General features: G+C 41.1%; 1 protein-coding gene across 1 annotated transcript; it reads left to right on the top strand.

The window, feature by feature from the left end:
* The first annotated feature begins 204 nt into the window (after positions 1 to 204).
* LOC308404722 (kelch-like protein 10) lies at positions 205 to 6,823 on the top strand. Its single transcript, XM_080894884.1, has 5 exons — positions 205 to 1,103; positions 2,033 to 2,519; positions 3,527 to 4,120; positions 6,031 to 6,180; positions 6,415 to 6,823. The coding sequence occupies exons 1-5, from the start codon at positions 970 to 972 to the stop codon at positions 6,712 to 6,714; spliced, it is 1,665 nt and encodes a 554-aa protein (XP_080751010.1). The 5' UTR covers positions 205 to 969; the 3' UTR covers positions 6,715 to 6,823.
* The last annotated feature ends 6,078 nt before the right edge of the window (positions 6,824 to 12,901 follow it).

Genomic DNA, 12,901 nt, shown 5'->3' with positions numbered 1-12,901 from the left:
ACAGGCAAATGTTCAGCATTCAAACTACAGGTGAAGAATAGTCAAACCAGATGTTTCCCCGTTATGTCGAGATCAGCTAGTCAAGTACACACCTACACAGCATGTTAACAAACCCTGAAAAAAGCCACACAAAAAATGAATGATTGCTGGTAACGGTTTCTATACATTAGTATTTACGAAGAGTATGTTGTGACTTACCTTCAAAATTACAGCGGTCCCTCGCTAATAACGCGGTTCACCTTTCACCTCGCTGTTTCGCAGATTTTTTTAGTGCAAGTTTGCATGCTTATTTTTTTTTATGTCACATTGTGTCCTGATCGCTGCAGACGATCTCCTCCGTGACGTCTCTCCTGTACAGTACAGAATCGCTGCATCGATCGCTGGCAGTGTGACTCTGAAGTGCAGTACTGTATGTCCACGATGTCCACGAAACGTTTTGCACCGTCAAAAAATAAAATTGGCAACTTGATTTCACCTATCGCTGGTTATTTTTAGAACATAACACCCGCGATAAACGAGGGACAGCTGAGAAATATAACATTTGAATCCCTTTTCTCTTTTGCCCTGAGGTGCAGGGAAAAAATATCAACAAGTCGATGAACATCATTTACAGATATATTGGGTAAATGCCCAAGACATCTATAGAAATGTAAATTGCCGCTTGATTCATTCATTTGCTTAACTTGTTTTGGACCATAAACCAGGCGCGAATAGGACACCGGAAACAAAGCTCCCCAAAGGCGTTTCCGCACCGGAAGTAGCATATGCTAACGTGCACACAGTCAATTAACGGAATGATGTACTATGATTTTCAAATATAAACAGAGTAGTGACACTTTCCAGGCAGCATAAGTTAACGTAATCAGTAATTTAGACAAAGTACCTCACAAACTGTAGGCAGATCTCTAAAGGAAAACACTAAACAGGAGATTTTTTAGAAGTTTAAACATCTTGAGTAACATCTGAATAATGACCAGCGCCTGTAGTACCGTCTTTAGGGAGCTTTTTCTGGATGGACAGGTTTGTGACTCTGTGATCCGAGCTGGAGATGTTGAGTTTAAAATTCACAGGATCATCCTCTGTAACTGCAGTGCATACTTCAGGTGAGCAGACCTGTGTTGTTTGGCTGTGGTTTGGTTCTGCATTTATCCTACTTCAAAGTTTTCATGTAACACAGTGCAGCAGGTATTGGGAGGTTTCAATGTTACACTGTACTTTTTGACCACTAGAAATGTTCTGGAGCAATTTTTAGGGGGGAAAAAATCAGTCCTGTATTTTTATTTAGTTATTTATTTTGGGAGGTTTGTTGGGATACATATATAGTGTAGGTTTGTGTTTGACTCCACAATGAGCCTTTAAGAGGTAGTTTGAAAGATTACAGACGCTATAAACTGGCTTTCTCATTATATTTCATCAGCACGACAACAGCAGCAGCAGTTCTAATAAATTTGTGCACAAACTGGCCTGCACCAAAAGGACCGCATCAGTGGTGATATTAGCTGTGCCTTCACCAGTTTAGCTGAAATTGTATGTCTAAATAGGCAGGTAATCAATTTGGGGCCAGACTGAGAGGTGGCCAATGATATGCCATTTCTGTTGCATTGGGACATGTCTGCTCTTTCCAATTCTGTCTAGTCAGTAAATTTGATAATGTGAAATTCAGTTATTATATTTGCAGCTATTTAATGCCTGCTGTCCCCTGTCGCCCTAACCCTGTTACTGTATAGGAATATTTGCTACAATGCCTAGACAACTCTATATCTTTCTGTCTGTCTAAACATAGCAGCAATGCTGAATGTTTTTCTGCACGTCTGAATAGATGACCTTAAATAGGAGATTGCCCATTTGAAATCAAGTCATTTTAGATTTTTGTTACTTTAATTTCATATCTCTTTGATCACAGTTTGCTCAAGTAAGCATGCAGCTGAAAAATTATACAAATGCTATTTAACTATGAGCTGCACGACATCAGGTACTTTTTAAGTTCCATGACAGAGAGACAATGTGAAAATGCTGATCTGAATCTGCACAGGGATCTCTTCTGCTACAAACCACTACCATCAAACAAGGTCTACAACTTCCCCACTGTGTCTCCAAAAGCAATGAGCCTCATTTTGGAATATGCCTACACCCAATCTGTTGTGGTGACGGAGGACAATGTACTGGAGCTGTTGGCGGAAGCAGACCACTTTATCGTGACTGGCGTCATTCAAGCCTGCTGCGACTTCCTGGAGAGGAAGCTTTGTGTAAATAACTGCGTCAGTATCTACAATCTGGCACACTTACACAACTGTCCTGACCTCAGGGGAAAGGCCTTTCTCTACATCCTCCATCACTTTGAAGAGGTTGGTGCACTCTCCTTGGAGTTCCTTCAGCTCTCTGTGCAGCAACTATCAGATCTTATCGAGAATGATGAGCTCAATGTGAAGCAGGAGAGCACTGTGTTTGAGGCCATTCTCAGATGGATCAACTATTCCCCTGTGGAACGTGGGTGTGACATGCCCGCACTGCTCAAGCAGGTAACTGAAAATGGGATATCAATTTAATTGCACCTCTAAGTGCATTTATTTTGTTTATTACTCAGTGAGGGGCTGTTGAATGAATGGTACAGTTTGAAAGTATAGAAAGCAACTTCCGCTGTAGCAATTTGAATCAGGAATAAAAAATAAAACATAAGCTTGATGCCTGATGCAAAAAAAAAAAAAAAGAAGTTTGATTGTACACTATTGTGTTTACAGAGTTGGGTGTCCAGGCCGCCCACCTGCTCGCCCATCAGCCTTTTATGGCTGACGTGTAAAAAGCTAAAATTGCAATGGCAGAATTACTCAAACTTAAGGCTTGGTAATAGAGTTAATGTAGGGGAATCATTCTTCTTCATTCTTAATCACATTGGGGGGTGGGGTGGGGGGGGTGGGGGGGCTGTTTCTAATTCACTTGGGAGTGTGCATCAGAAGGTGCTCATCATTTAGTCCTTAATAAATTGTAAAAGTATTATTTACACTTGCGTCCAGATAAAACTGGCCGTTGTTTTGTACTTTCAGAAGTGCATTATTGATAATGTGTCTGAACTGCACTTTAGCTTTTCTGACAGAAAAGTTGACTATGCCCATCGTGTTCTGCCAGAACTTACTGACTGGACCTTAGGCATTTACAACAGGACACACCCTCATTGTGGGACCTGTTTCTACAGCAGGAGGTTACTCAGTGCTCAGATAATGGCATTGAAGCTTGACTGTGGCACCACTGCTTGTTTGGAGGTAATGCCATGACTTGCCATTGCTGTTTGGCAGGTGATGTTGTGGCTCTTTACAGGTAATGTTAGGGTCTTTAAGGGCAATGCCACAGCTGATTGGAGGCGATGCCAGGAGCTACCATAGCTATCTGGGTGATTCCATGACATTTTGATTATAGGGATAGTGCTATACTTCACTAATGGGTGGTGGCATGGTGGCTACATCCAACTCTTATATACAGTCTAATGTTGTATTTCTTGCCTTTTCCCCTTATGATTCTTGTTTTCATCCAGGTCCGCCTACTATTAATACCCACTGAGTACTTGGTTGGCACTGTGAGCAGAAATGATGTGGTGAGTAGTAGTCCGGCATGCATGGATATGGTAACCACTGCCATGAAGATGCTAAATGAGTCCATTGTGGAGAGACCTATGCCCCAAACACGCCTGCCGTCTGAAGTCTTATTGGCCGTTGGTGGATGGGTGAGTCATTTCCCAAGTGTCAAGATTGAGTTGTACAATGTCCGAGCTGACCACTGGGTGCCGCTGAGCTGGACACGGTATGCTTCTCTGGGATTCTACGGTTGTGCTTACCTCAATGGATGTGTCTATTGCATCGGAGGTTTTGATTTCATAAGCTATTCAAGTCATGTGAGAAGGTTCAGCCTCACCAACCAAACCTGGACAGAGGTGGGGCCGATGCATGAAGAGCGGGGCTTTCTCAGTGTGGCCACACTGAATGGCTGCATATATGCTATGGGCGGGTGCCAAAACCAAAAGAAACTGAAAACTGCAGAACGATATGAGCCTGACACCAACCAGTGGACTATGATTGCATCGATGCACAAGCGCAGGGCAGAAGCTGGTGCTGCAACACTACACGGCAAGGTAAGTGGAATTGAGGTAGTGGAAGATCTCTGCCATGTTGGTTTTGTGGAGAAAGTGGTGGACAAAGTTAACTGGTAATGCTAACAACCTTGGTTAACAAGCTGCGTCAATAAAATGTACAGTCACATAATTCCATTAGAAATGCACCAAAAGATGCCAATGCCTTAAACTGTCAGTACACGTCCCAAAGCAGTCACAAACCCAAATTGTAGCCAGGACACTATCCATATGGATTAGGTTTTTTTTGGCCTTTTGTGTCTGGCTGTAAAAATGATTTTTAAGGCTATGTAGTTGGATTTACAACATATGGGGATTTATTATCTTTTGGAGCCAGCCAACCAACGCATTTATGCACTGGAACATGAGAGCACAGTAAAATATTACTTTTCTGTGAGTTTCTGTGCAAAAAACATTTTTTAATAGTCTTATAAAGCTGGCCAATGGGAGTAATTTTTAAAAAGTGAATATTTATTTATTTTTTTTTAGATTTATGTCATGAGTATTGAGAAAGACATTCTTTCCTTGGTTGGTACTTTTTTTCTTGCAAACTTATAACAATCCTGCAAAGGATTGTTTTGGTTTTTTTTGGTTCGGTTGGGATCTCTTTGTTAATTTAATCTCAGTAAACATATGTTTTTTTAAAAAGAATATTATGGTTTGGCAATTTCTTTATTCCTGTTTTATTTGTTTTGCTTAACATGGCACTGATTTGCAAATGTACTTTTCAGCTTGAGGGCTTAATCATCACTGGACCTTTCTGTGGAAAATATGAATAGTTTATGAATTGTATCAGTTTTATAATATTTTATTTTTAAGCTAAATATTTCTATTACCATTAATCCAACAGCTCAGGGAGAAGGTTATGGTTACTTCACCCTCACATCGTGAAAAATAGCAATTTTATAATTTCTGCATCCATATTTTTTAAGTCTGCAAAATACAGAAAATAAATGCAGCAAACCTCTGCTAAAACTAAATGTTTTAGGATAACACCATCATTTTTAGATTTTTACTACTATTATGCAAAGTAGCTACACAGAAATCTGATGAAAACATTTTTAGTTTTTCACAAGCGCATGGCACAACATCGAAGAGCCACCTCCACCGGACAAGACTCAGCAGTCCATCTGCATCTAAAGGACAAAGGTCACTCTTTCGAGGATGCCAATGTTCACATTATGGACAGGGAGGACAGATTGTTTGAAAGAGGAGTGAAAGAAGCCATTTATGACCACTGTGAGCGACCATCTTTGAACAGAGGCGGTGGCTTACGACACCAGCTGTCTGCCATCTATAATCCAGTTTTGAGTTCCCTTCCCAGACGTCTTAACGCCCACTCACATCCTGGGCCATCTGATCTCAGGAATTCGCTTGATAAGGTGGGGCCAGGTTTCACAATGAGCTCACCTGAAACCCTGGCTGATTGTGACCCACACCCTCTTTCACACCTTGGCTCATGTAATTAGGTAGAGGATCATCAGGGGGTCCTTTGTCCCTCTTGGGGGGAAACTCCCACAGGGCTTAAATCTGGGACTCTCCACCATTTGACTCTTAGATCTGAAGAAGCTTCTCGGATGAGAGGTGAAAAGTCTTCAAGCAACTTAAAGAAGTCCAGATGCTTTTCTTTCCAAGCTCCTTAGAATACGATGACCTGGATGACTGAGAACCTTCACAGACATTTTTAGTGTTTGTAAGTTTTTTCTGGAAGCTGAAACATTTAATTCTAGTAAGGCAAGGCAAGGCAAGGCAAATTTATTTGTATAGCACAATTCAACAACAAGGTGATTCAAAGTGCTTTACAGAGACATTAGAAACAAAAACAGATAAAAGGCATGATTTAAAATTGATTAAAACAAGCAAGCAAACAAACTAACTAGTAATTTTGACTTAAACTTGATTTTAATTTCTAGGTGTACATTTGTGGTGGTCTTACTGAAGATGAACCTCTGTCATGTGCTGAGTCCTACAACCCTGACACCAACCAGTGGACACTGATCACACCCATGGAAACCGGGAGGACTGGGGGAGCCGTGGTCGCCTACAATAACGAAATCTTTGTAGTAAGAAGAGCTTAAAACATACTCTTATTACGGACAGAAATTCAAACATGGAATGTTTACTGTACCTGTATTTGGGAGTCTGTATTATTTTCCAAGTACCATGTACTGGGTTATTGGAATGTGATTTCTATAATTACCCTAGAATCAGATATTTTGGAATCTGGAGACCTATTTACTTTTTTACAACAGAACATTTTTACGTTACAGACTGTAACAAGTCCTTTGTCTGCACAGGTTGGTGGCTTTAACGGTATCACTCAGTTGCGTAGTGTCATCGCATATGACCCAAGAACAAGACGCTGGCGCAACGTTGCTCCCATGTTACACCCTCGTAAAAACTTCGGCATTGCAGTGCTGGAGGACCAGCTGTATGTGGTTGGAGGTTTCCACAATGGCGGCTTATTCTGCAATCTGGAGTGCTATGATGAAAAGACCAACAGGTGGTACATTGTCAGCGACAAAGGGATGACCCAAGGTGCTGTCAGTTGTTGCGTTCTGAAGCGACACCCCGATCTGACTGCTTATCTTCGATAATTATTTCACATAAAGAAATAAAGAAATACATTTTTCATCAATAAAAAACTGGCTGTTTCTCTGCTTAAGATCCTGAGGTCTGACATCCCAGTGAAAAAGTCTCTTTTAGCTGAACAGAGAACTTTAACTTTCTTTTCAACATGATGGGCATTGCAGCTTCCACATTTTATGGCCACAAGGGAGGTTAACAGCTATGATATTAAGATCCCATTGGTAAAAGTCAAATCGTTTCTTCACTAATAGGTGATCCATTCAAGCCGCCATCTTCATCTCTACCACCAGCGTTTAGCCAGCTCAACCATCTTCAATGTAGTTTTCTTGCCTACTTTAATGTCCAATTAAAGTAGATGAAATCCAATTAGAGTCACAAATTAGAGTTACTAAGGCTGACTGTAATCGGATCCACAGTTTATGAAGTGAATGCATCGTGTCACATCAGTAAGACTTGAAACTAGCAATGGGACATAAATTCTTCATAAACTGTTGAATTAGGTTATATATCACTTTACAGAAAGAACTTTTTTCCATGTAAATTTTACACAGATGTCATTTTGAATCTCTGCTGGCCTTAAGATATGAGGAAAGTTAAAGTTACTCCAGCTGTGGCGTCAACTTTCAGACGTCAGGCGTCAATTACCTTTTATCTTTTTTTAAGACACTGTTTGAGAGAAATATTCATCATGTGTTTATTTCGATAGCAGAAACATTTTTTTTTTTTTTGTAATTACTGGTTGATTCTAAACAACAGGGCAGCTTCCGTATACTCTGTATAATGTGTTTAAATATGATTGAGCTTCTTTTAGTAGTAGAAAGGGATGTCATTCATGCAGAAGTCAGGTTGCAGGCTCTCAAAGGTGCAGTCAGATGTGTCCATGGCACAGCGACCGCAGTGGCAACTCAAAGCCACAGGGTAGGTGACGATCGGGTCTACACCAGGTGGGCAGGCGGGAAGCTCAAATGTTTTATAGTACAGGTCCCGGTATGTGCACACATGCTGGTACACATTGCTGAATGGTATCTTGATGACAGGGTCCTAAAGGGAGGGGAAATGAAAACAGTGTCCTTACAAAAATGTTGTTATAACACTACAGAAGCAACTGTTTTTAAACAAGAAATTCACCTAAAATGTTAAATGAAGTTTCAAAGTCCTGGTTTTAGGCATAAAGTCTTACTGTTAAACTGTTGTGCATCACAGTGAGGGAAAGTTGATGCTTTCAATGAACCATGTGCCAACACAGTGCAGGGGAGCTACCTAAACGCTACTCCCACAGAGGTTGATTATCTTGTTAATAGTGTTACATCTTCAGTGCGTTCAAGTCTGCATACTGTGCTCCTCAAATTTAGAGCTAATGGACTCCCTGGTATAACTCACAAATGTACACCATAAAGTCATCAAATATACTTTTGGTTCTGAGGGATTTTTAAAAGTAGAAAGGGAGGCAGAGCCTTCAGCTTTCGGGGCCCTCTTCTGTGCAACCAGAGTCAGACACACTCTACTGTTAAGGCTTAAACCTTTTGGGGTTTTTTTTCATAAAGCATATAGTTGGGCTGGATCAGGTGACTGAATCCTCCCTTAGTTACACTACAATAGGTCTAGCCTGCCGGAGGCTTCCCATGATGTGGTTTTATTGGATTTATTTTCTTATGCTCCACTCTGCTTTTAATCATTATTTATTATTAATCTTTGGCTCTTTTCCACAGTGTGTCTTTTTTCCCGTCTTCCTCCCCTCACCCCAAACCAGTCACAGCAGATCGCTGTCTCTCCCTGAGCCTGGAACTCCTGGAGTGTTATTCCTGTTAAAAGGGAGTTCTTCCTCCCCACTGTCACTAAGTGCTTGCTCTAAGGAAGGGGGGGGGTCATCTAATTGGTGGGATTTTGTCTGTATTATTATTGGGTTTTTGCCTTATGATATAAAGCACCTTGGGGTGACTGTTGTTGTGATTTGTTGCTATATAAATTAAATAGAATTGAAATTTAATATATTCCTTTACTTTTGCTGAGAAACCAGAAAGTTTTTAGTATCTGTGACACAGATACAGGTGAAATACACTGACTTTCTTCCCAGTTTAGTCACTTACATGTTTATAATAAAGGTCTGGAGTCACATGACAAATATACTAGACACACAGCTTGACTTTACTGCAAACAGCAGCTGGCAGCATGTTTGTGACTTTATGAGTCATGAGTTTTTCTTTTTGAAATGACGTCATTTTGCTGAGCGCGGAAATCTAAATGCGGCGATGGTTTCCACTATCAGCAAAGAATGGATGAATGAATGAATGAAAGACTGGAAATAAAAACAAACTGACTGACTGGTAAAAGCTGACAAGACTTGACCACGACTCAAGGTTAACCTCCACCTAGATAGGCCAAAAGGGTGGATGAATTTATGTGTGTTTCTTTTTACAGGAGCAGAAGGATGACAGCAACATCTGAGGTTGCATGACGATTTAACTTTTAAATGCCACTTTCTGTGTTTGTGAATCTAACAGGTGTGTTGTTCAGGGGTTTGTGTTGCTCACAGAGATTACTGTGAGAAAGGGTGTATACACCTGTGCAGCGTTAACATTTGCATTTTCTTCTCTACAGCATTACAGTTCTTAATGTGCTTTGAATATGTGATTTATAACTGGACAAATAGTTAATGTTTTCTAATAATGTTTTCCTACTACAGGATTTCTGGGCTTATGTGTGAAGAAACTGTGTTTATAGGTTATGAGTTGGTGATGCTATTAAACTGTGTTCTTGGGAAAATGTTGAATACTACAGGGGAGTGAATATGGGGGGAGACACATCCGGTCTTGAAAACAGTGTGATTCTTTTTACAGGAAATCTTTTTATAGCACCTCTGGAATGTGGAGGGCTGACGCCTAACCCGAGATGGTCAATGTGTTGCTAATGTTTGTTTTGCTTTTGTTAAGAGTGCATGTGGAGGATTCGGTACAAAACAGACAAGGGACATGAGAAAACAAATAAGAGATGCAGTTTTTATGGAACAGTTTAATAGGGGGCTCATAGTGATAAAACAAGTGGAGTGACATTGCTTAAGGAAGTCACTGATTAAATTGTGGATAAAATAAATTGTGGCACTAATAGTGATTTAATGATTTGAGAAATCCTGAACATGATACTTGTCTGTTATGCTGAATACTTTATCGCTTTCATGATTTATAGTTGGTTGTAAATAAGATGTTTGATTTAACAGATTTGTTTTCCAGGATACAGGTTCCAGGTGGAGCTGGGAGTTAATTCAATTCAATTCAATTCAATTTTATTTATATAGCGCCAAATCACAACAAAAGTCGCCTCAAGGCGCTTCATAGATACAGAGAAAAACCCAACAATCATATGACCCCCTATGAGCAAGCACTTTGGCGACAGTGGGAAGGAAAAACTCCCTTTTAACAGGAAGAAACCTCCGGCAGAACCAGGCTCAGGGAGGGGCGGCCATCTGCTGCGACCGGTTGGGGTGAGAGAAGCAGATGAAGTTAAATGAGCTTAACATGTAACTGCTGACTAATGTTTTTACACAGGGTTACAGGTTGGCGGGAGATTGTTTTAGAGAGAATGTGTAACATTCTTGTACAGGTCTCAGTAGGGAGTTGACACATGGCGGAAGCCAGGTGCAAGAGGAGGGTCATTTTAATTTGTAGGTGTCGTGAGGTGCCATGACGAGAAGTGAGTGAGGAAGGGCGCCTACAGGATGGAAGCGGAGGCCAGGATAGAGGCTTGAGGAGGATCAGTGATCATCTTGAGGAACGGCAGAAATAGTACAGGCAGCTGTGCTACTGAGCTTGCAGGAGATTGAGAGGAGTCTTCCCACAGCAACGTTTTAAATAAAATGAGAGATTCATCGTGGACATTGAGGAAGACAACTAAGGTGTACGACGTGCTCTGCCTTAAATCTTCAGCAGCGTTGGAACATGAGAACCTGAGGGATGAAGGGAGCGTGCCAAGCTCCAAAAGTGACGGCTCGTACCACAACAGCAGTCCAGTTGAAGGGGACAGGCGGGACCTAGTTCCATTGGTCTCAATGTGCAGTAGCAGATGAGAGTTTGGTGGAGACAAGCTCATCTCCAAATAACACGGGTGGCAAAACAGAGGCAGAATAAACCCTCTGACCCGTGCAACGACTAACCAGTAGTCTACCTGGGAAGTTGAAGAAAGAAGAGAAGGATCGCAGAGCATCATTTCACTCAAAGAGGAGGTGGCTGCGTGGCCCGAGGAGTGAGACAATAAGAGGAGTGTTGGCCTTTTCGAGGCCAAAGAGGAGGAGTATAGAGATGAAATATTATTTTACATTCATAATCTATGTTACTATTCATAATCCTTATTATTACTGTTGCATCATTTATGATTTATCATTATTGTCATTTCATTGACACATTTATTGAAACTGATGATGTTATATTAAAGTCTGTATTTCAGGTGTTAGCATAAGCACATAATAATCTTTCATTGCAGGTGCAACTGTAATCATGTTATACACATATTGCATAATTAAAGGGTTGAAGCTTGGTCAAGTTAATTAATGGTTTGAAGCTACGGGCAGCGCGATGTCTGGCCGATCAATGGAGCAAAGTTCAGCTATTGAAAGGTTGCCTACATGTTTACAGTATAATTTACTACATATTGCCTGTGTGCATTCAGCAGCCTGCTGCATTGGAGTTTGCCTGGTAACAGATGACTCAAACGGAGTCAGGAAGTATACTTCTAAAATGTCTTTGTTTGTTGAGTGAGGTCATGTACTGAGGTTAAAATACAGACATAAGTCTGCCTGCACACAGACTTGTGTTGCTTGTAAACGGTATGCTCATGCTCTGTTCTGAAGTGCAGAGAGTAGAATAACAGGAAGCATCTGGAGGAACAGAGGAAGTAGCGGTTCCTTTTTTAGAATATGTCCTCACTGGAGTTACTGGTCATCATAAGTATAAATATCACACCCACCTATTGTCAGGCGGGAGATTGAGCCTGATGTTTTGCAGAGCCCATCTTCACCACATATGTATTTTAATAAAATCATTTGTGTTGACCCACTATGGACTTTCTGTCCTATGTCTCTTCCTCAAAAATTCGAACCGCGACAGTGGCAAATGTCAAACTCCTACAGTCTCCTCAGTTCTCCTCAAATGTTCTTGTCACATGCACAGTGAAGTTGCAGCTTGTTGGAAACACAGTGCCATTCATCCAATCAGGCAGGGTGATGGGTTTGCTCTTCTTCTCTGATGCTGTTCGTCCACACTGCTGCTGCTTGCTGGGACTCTTTGCTCAGGACTTTGCTGCTGTCTCTTTATCTGCCATGTTATTGCTCTTTGGAGCTGCATTCCTTGTCTTCAGGGAGGAGTGAGAGCTCGCTTGTGAGTTTGAGAAACACATGGCACCGTAAATAAGTCAGCCAGAAACTTGGCCTGCATGTTTCCTTTCTTAAAAGCAGAAAATGAAATTGTAGTTGTTCTTGGCTGATCAACACAAAACCTTTTTCCTATGATTATTTTTCATCTACAATGTAAATTTTGTCTCTTTTTCACTCTTTTTTTTCTTTACAATAGCTGGTGACCTGCAGAATCACCGCTCTCACAATTGGAGGCAATTACTTTTACACAGCGCACAAAAACACTGTGACGTCAGACACATTCACACTCACTTTTTTCATGTGCATAAATAAATCATATGGCTGGTGATATGTGCCATGGTGATCCATGAGTATGATCACAAGTTTATTTATTTTTCAACCCAACAAAACAAATAACAAAAACATGATGCTGATGCTATGAACACTCTACACACATCAGTCAAGATGCAGAAAAACTGCTCACGGAAACGCTGCACACTCCAGTTATCACAGTTATCACAGTTCTGTTTCCCTCTCTTTGAGGAGTTCTCAGCCAGCTCTCGATCTGATAATGTGTAGCTTGCTCATCAGCTCAGAAGAGACCGCAACGCAACCTCACACAGTGGTTGCGTGCTTTGCCCACAGTGGCATAGACTTGCACTTTCATATTCAATTCAGCTTCTCCATCATCCATTACAACGCAGTTTTCACACAGTGACTGCGTGCTTTGCCGCACACAGTGGCAAAGACTTACAACGCAATGATCATGCACTTTATCGCACACAGTGATAAAGAATTTCAACACAAACTCACACAGTGGTTGCGTGCTTTGCCGCACACAGTGGCAAAGACTT

The sequence above is a fragment of the Rhamphochromis sp. 'chilingali' genome (assembly GCF_963969265.1).
Source record: "Rhamphochromis sp. 'chilingali' genome assembly, chromosome: 10".
Lineage (NCBI taxonomy): Eukaryota > Metazoa > Chordata > Actinopteri > Cichliformes > Cichlidae > Rhamphochromis > Rhamphochromis sp. 'chilingali'.
Note: the sequence above shows the minus strand (reverse complement) of the source record. Positions and strands in the feature narration are given on the sequence as shown.

What these genes read in the sequence shown, in the direction of transcription:
- LOC308404722 (XM_080894884.1), top strand. Translation starts at nt 970, where the DNA reads ATGACCAGCGCCTGTAGTACCGTCTTTAGGGAGCTTTTTCTGGATGGA. An exon ending in TGCCCGCACTGCTCAAGCAG is followed by an intron (nt 2,520 to 3,526) that starts GTAACTGAAAAT and finishes GTTTTCATCCAG; the next exon opens with GTCCGCCTACTATTAATACC. An exon ending in CTGCAACACTACACGGCAAG is followed by an intron (nt 4,121 to 6,030) that starts GTAAGTGGAATT and finishes TTTAATTTCTAG; the next exon opens with GTGTACATTTGTGGTGGTCT.